Source organism: Tasmannia lanceolata, unplaced genomic scaffold (assembly GCF_043159265.1).
Source record: "Tasmannia lanceolata isolate RefF3 unplaced genomic scaffold, GAP_Taslan_0.1 ptg000002l, whole genome shotgun sequence".
NCBI lineage: Eukaryota > Viridiplantae > Streptophyta > Magnoliopsida > Canellales > Winteraceae > Tasmannia > Tasmannia lanceolata.
In genome coordinates, this window is record NW_027518679.1 from 42,843,720 (window position 1) to 42,850,258 (window position 6,539).

The 6,539-nt window shown below is 41.6% G+C and overlaps 1 protein-coding gene across 1 annotated transcript; it reads right to left on the reverse strand.

The window, feature by feature from the left end:
• Positions 1–377: 377 nt before the first annotated feature.
• LOC143891989 (uncharacterized) lies at positions 378–1,344 on the reverse strand. The gene is made up of 2 exons (XM_077396468.1): positions 989–1,344; positions 378–873 (listed from the first exon to the last, which is right to left on the reverse strand). Exons 1-2 carry the CDS (start codon positions 1,342–1,344, stop codon positions 378–380), a joined length of 852 nt encoding a protein of 283 aa, XP_077252583.1.
• Positions 1,345–6,539: the final 5,195 nt, after the last annotated feature.

The window sequence follows — 6,539 nt, forward strand, 5'->3', positions numbered from 1 at the left end:
GCTAGAGAGAATACTCCTCTTTCAATTTCTTCTTCCTCAAAAGGCCTCTCCAAGATATTATTTTCCTCCAAACTTAGATTACCAAAAGCCACCTCTTCCGGAATAGGACGGGTAATGTCATCAGCAGAGTACAAAGACTTAAAAAACTCAAGGATAGCCTTTGAAACATCTTCCTTACCAAACAATATTTTTCCATTCTCATTGAGGAATTCAATTCTATTCCTCCTCCTTCGAGCACTCGCCATAGCATGAAAATATGCAGTGTTTTTGTCACCTTCAGCCTACAACTTCAGCCTTGATTTTTGCCGCCAAGAAATCTCCTCATGAAGAAGCACATCTTTATATTCTAGCTTAACCCTCCCCAACTCCTCCCCATCCTACTCTGAATCCATACCACTCTCCTCTAAAGCAACCAACTCCAATATACGTTTCTCCAACCATTGTTTTCTCCCAAAAGATTGTAATTTATTTACTTTAACCCACTCTTTTAACTTTTTCTTCACATATCTTAACTTCTTACCAATCACCACATCAGCCGGGCCCTCCGCGTGACAAGAAGCCCACCAACCTCCCAAATTTTCCTCCATACAAGGATCTCTAAGCCTAGCAATTTCAAATCTAAACGGCGGAGGACCGCATGATTCCAATCTGGGGTCAAGAACAAGAGGACAATGATCAGAGACCGAATGAGAAAGAACTTTCTGATAAACTTCCGGAACCGCCTCAACCCAATCTTGGTTGAGAAGAAAACGATCAAGTCGACTCTGACTCTGACCTCTAGACCAAGTAAAGGATGCACCTGATAATGGTAAATCTACTAATTCGAACATAGCTATGAAATCAGCGAAATCTCTCATATACTGATTAGCCCTCCTGCAACCCAGGCGATCCCCCACTTCTTTCGTTTCATTGAAATCCCCCCCCCCCCCCTATACACCAGGGGAATGAGCACAAGTCCCTCACCTTCCCCAGCTCCTCCCAAAATAACCCTTTCTCTGATTTAAGAACAGGGCCATAAACTCCAGAAAATAGCCACATCGAGTTGTCCACCACTTTTCGAAGAGACACAGATAATGAAAATTTACCCCGCCATTCCTCCTGTTTCTTCCAACTGATTTTATCCCACAAGATCAGAATACCACCTGAAGCACTAGATGAAGCTACAAACACGAAATCCCAATCTGCTTTAACCCCCAAACTTCTTATAACAAGCCAGTTTATAACCTCTAACTTGGTTTCTTGTAAACAAATAAGATCAGGTTTCATCCTCCGTACAACTTCTTTTACGTGGATTCTTTTTTCCTGAGACCCCAACCAATTGATATTCCATGACAATATCTTCATAGATCACCAATATTTCTGGTCTTCCTCCCCCTCCTAACACTCTTTTTCCGACCCACAGACTTAGGTGATGAGCCATTACCATTCACAGCAGCATCATAATTTATATCTGACTTCAATCTATGGAGTTCCTTAGCTCTTTTTTGGCACTCTCCTTTGGACAGTTTACTGGCTATCCAGAACCTTCAGACTCCCTTAACTTAGCAGCCATGATTTCAGATCTGAATTCCTCTTCAGGGCCTGCATAAATCAGACCCAGCTTCTTACTAACGCCTAGAGTATGACTAACAAAGAAATCACCAGCTTCTTCAGAAGGATCCTCCCACTGCTTAAAGCAATCATAGACCTCCTCAGAATCCGAAGTATAATTTTGCAAAATGACCTTATTGTTAGGGAGAGCAAGCCCCACTTGGCGGCTAGAATCGGGGGCTGCTACCACAACAACTGCCCTAGAAACTAACTGCTGCCTAGAGAAATTTGGAGAGTGGTGCCCTCCCAAGAACTTCCCCACTACTTCAAACCCAAAAAACTCCTACTCCCCGCCAGCAAGCCATCAGAGTCCAAAGAAGAAGACCAAAACCCCAACGAAATCTTCACAAGATTATCGAAGGACCACACCATAAGATGATTCCGGATTGCCCAACTCTCCCCCGAACTATCACATAGGTTCAAAGAAATCTTCCTCAAACCACAATAGAAAGTAAAATAAGACGAATGTGAGCTATGGCAAGAAACATGACCGGAGCCACCACTGAAAATAGAAACCTCTTTCCTGGAGCACCAATTTATTTCAGAGCAACAATTTGCCTGGATATCAACCGCAGACAGGACATCAGGATCGTCCATGTTACTGAAATCCAGATGAGAAACAATACCACTCCGAACCATCCTAAGATGAAGGCTCTCCCTCCTGCTACCCCTCCCCAAAGAGTCTTGAGAGTCTTGATCCACAGTCTCCGCAGATGCAAAAGTTGAAGACCAAAAAGAACCATCGTCAACCCCCACAGATAAAACCCCAAAAATGCGAGCCTGATCCAGAGGTGAAGAAAAAGATCCTTCCTTAAAACTTCTAACTGAGAATATCGTAGTAGGGTCTTCAAAATAACACTCGCTGGGCTGGTATTCAAGCCCACTGCTACCATCCGAATGGTCCAAAATCCTGGGCCCGCTATCAAATTCTAAATGGGCTAAGGCCCGATCTGCAAGATTCCTTCCACATCGCCATTTGGGGATAGAGAAGGGTCCACTAACGTTGAATTCTGACCATCAGGGGTTGGCTCCGCCGATTGACCAACAGACCTCGGAGAGATCGCCTGCAATATATCATAAAAACTATTTATAGCAACAGTGGGGCCCACAACATCAGAGGTAGAGCCATCTGCACCACATACACTCCTCCATCTGTACCCAACTGGGGACACAGAGTTTTGAATTTCAAAAAAGTTGCCAGATGGGCCACTAGTATCTTGCACCACATGCAGCGCAGGATAAAGACAATTGCTATCATGAGCCAACGGTTCCATCACCACCTCCGGCAAGATGCCAATCTCGACTCCGGCCGCCTCTCCCCCCGAAGGCACCTCCACACCCAACTCCAACTGCCCACCAATAGACCCATCATACACAAGGCCTCTTCTCTCTTCGGTCCACTCCTCGGTACCACTTTCTGAGTCGCTGCAAAGACTCTTTGAGCAAGACTCACCACCGACCACCTCTTTTTTCAAAAGGACCCATCTAACAGATCCATCCATAGAAATTTGTATGGAAATTTCATTTCCTACTTCACCTGATGAGATTATTGACAATCTAGCAGAGGAGTATCCCGCACCAGCTTGACAAGAAGGATCCAGATCTGCAACTTTACCAATTTTTTCCCCTATTCTTCTAAAATTGTCTTCACACCAAGCCTCCGGAGGCACCCCAAAAATACTCCACCAGAAAGGATTGCCCTTCTTCGGGAATTTAGAATCCCACAAAAGCAGATCAACGAAAGGGGAATTCGATGCAGACTTCCATGATGACATAAGTTGAAACCTATTTACGCTGATAGAAGAGGTAATAAGCACCTCCAGCTCGGAAATTTTATACACCACCACCTCGCAGGAAATAATACTTTTCCTTACAAGCCATCTCTCAAGAGCTGCCAAATCTCCAGGCCATTCTGGTTTGATGCTACCCCAGATTCCAATATCCGCATTGCTAATGGATTTGATAGGCACCACTTCAATATTAAAAGCAACTCCTTCCGATGTTAACGGCGAGATCATGCCTCCTCTCAGAGCCAATGGATTCTGCACTCTATTTTCAGAAACTTCTTTTCTACTCTTGTTTGCTGGGTTTAATGGAGGAAAGTTGAAATCCATATTTGACCAGATCTTCTTGCACTTCCAGCACAAAGCCCTTTTTTGGAAATTCCTGAAACCACACCGACAACACCTCCAATCCCCAAGGGATCCAGCCCTCCTTCTTTGAATAACTCTATCAATTCTTTTTTCTTTACTATTCTTTGCAAAGGACCACCGATTCTCTGGAACGACTCTCCTACGAGAATTTTCTCCACCTGAGACTAAATTAGCACTATTATCTGCAAAAAAGGATTCTTGAAAACCTCCCAAAGGCACCACATTAGCCCTAGACGCCACACACATTTCAACCCTACCGACATCTCCACTCTCCCGGTTTTGGCAAGACCACCCCTCCGAACGAGTCTGCAAAACCCCTAAAGGAACAAGATTTGCACCACTCGCCCACCGGGGAACACAACGATCATCGCCGACAAACACCATTCTTAGGCAAACACCACCCTTGGAAAAGTTTGAATAACTGCAGAGACTACTTTCTCTCAGACTTCTCTCAAGAAATTATGAACAGACCTAAATCCCATCTCTCCAAAAACTTAATTTCTCAAACTGCTGAGAAAACCCCAAAAGAGCTCTTGAAAACTTCTCTCTCTCACTCACCCGCTTCAACTACTCGCCTCTGTTTGGACTACTTTCGTTCGTGGCGATCTCAAAACCTTTCTTCTCAGAAAATTTCTGGGTTTTTCTTGACCCCAACCAAACCTACCACAGTCGAGAAGAAAGCAACCGACACTAATTTATATTCTTCTCCTTAGATCACCCCACCTAGGGTTTTTGTTTTGATTTCCGATCTTTCTCATCGATCTCTAATGGCATCTTTCACATCCTTAAACATTCCATCCTCTAGATCTCTAGATCCGAATCTTTCATCTCCCTTTTCTCTCAGATCTCCTACTTTTTCCAACAAATCTTCATTTTCTCACCCGATCAGAGGCTTTTCTCTCAGATCTGCTACTTTTTCCAACAAGATCGGCAGTTTCCAAACTTTTCCAGAAATTCTAAAGCGTCTTCATTTTCACTTTTAAAACCGTCTTCATCTATCTGTGCAATTCATTCATAAAAAAGTCCCATACACCATTTTTTTTAATAAGAATTATCATCCTAGCAATATTCTAAACTAATCCACCAACATATAGAAAGATACCGGCTTTAGACTCCTTGTAAAAGTAGGTTTTCTAATAGACTTTCAAAACTTTCCAAACAGGAGAGTTTTATTTGCTAAAAAAAGTACGGTAATTATAAAAGATAATCTTTCAAATAGTAAGGTTTCCTATGAATCCTTTTCGCCTTTATTTTTTTGAATAAGACTCTTTGCACCAAAAGATGTGGCATCACACATACATTCATACTCTCTCTCTCTCCAACTGTTACAAATTGTAAATGAAGATACCATCAAATATTTCCTCGAGACAGACTTCTTATTGTTTCGAGCTGTTTTAAGATCACTTGCCTGAGAATGGTAATCAAATGCAACCTTATGGAAGAATCAGCAGTCCTACATTTGAGGAGGATGTAGCAATACAAGATATTCTTTGCATTAGCTTGACTACTTCCTTGTTATGAAATTCTAAGGGGGATGTTTAGAAGCGTTGCTTTTGCTTCCGCTGAAAATTTTAAGTTCATTAAAAGCTTAATAGCTGAAGTTTTCCCTAAAATGGTTTTACCTTTTTATTCGATGGCCTCCTACTTTTATAATGATATAGTTTTATGCTGCTTGAATGATATCTTTTATTTTCCTAAAAATTTTATTTATGTTGTTTGGATGAGAAACATACCTTTTTTCTATAATTGAGATTGATCAGGTAATGATGGCGGAAAAGTGGAGAAGGATAGCAACACCTGAGCTAGGTGTAAAGCTAAAAAGAGAAGACAAACAAGGTTGAATGACTACTGTCAGCGGAGGAGTGACATTAAAGCAAGGGAGTTCTTGGTATAGTTGTTCTTGAATAATTTTGAATTACCGATCCCCCAACAAAAAATGCAAGCAAGGTGTCTTGTGACAATAGACCTATCCAGGATTTAATTGGGTCCAAACCTAATGGAAAAAATTTGTACTTGACAGCGCGCCTAAGAGGTGTGACACGCATAAATAACCATTTTTATGACAAGAAAGTCCTTAGTTTTTTTTTCAAAAAAGCAACAAATTTTTTTATAATTTGGTACAAGTATGTTTGGGACAATCCTAAAACATCGTGTCATTTTCCGTTAGTGTGTAGATAACTTATCTACACTTGTGTGTAGAAACCGTTTTCTCTTATTGTAAAGGATATTTAGGTGGAATTACGTAGTGACTAATCAGGACGTGACAATATTAGGGTCAATGACTAGGCAATCATAAACCAAAACATGTTTTCATATCGTTTTTCGTTCCGGAAAAATGCTGAAGGACACAATTATTTGTTAAAGTATAAAAGATAAATAACGCCTTTCTCCTAGCGCTTAAGCTAATGGAGGAGTTGGTAAGTTAACATGGTATCAGAGCCAAAGGTCTCAAGTTCAAACCTCCCGGATAGTAAAAATCCACATGTGATGGTCGGCCAAAGTGGGACCACATGTGCCACATGTTTGCCAAGTGGGCCACACGTGCGGGGGAGTGTTAAAGTATAAAGGATAAATAACGCCTTTCTCCAAGAGCTTAAGCTATTGGAGGAGTTGGTAAGTTAACATTATTGTGCCCTTTTTTCAAGATCTCTGGCTTAAAGATCTTTGACTTCCCGCCTCTACGAAAAAGTGCTATAGGATAACATGTCTTCATATCGTTTTTCATTACGGAAAAATGCTAAAGGACACAATTATTGTGTCCTTTTTTCAAGATTTCTGGCTTAAAGATCTTTGACT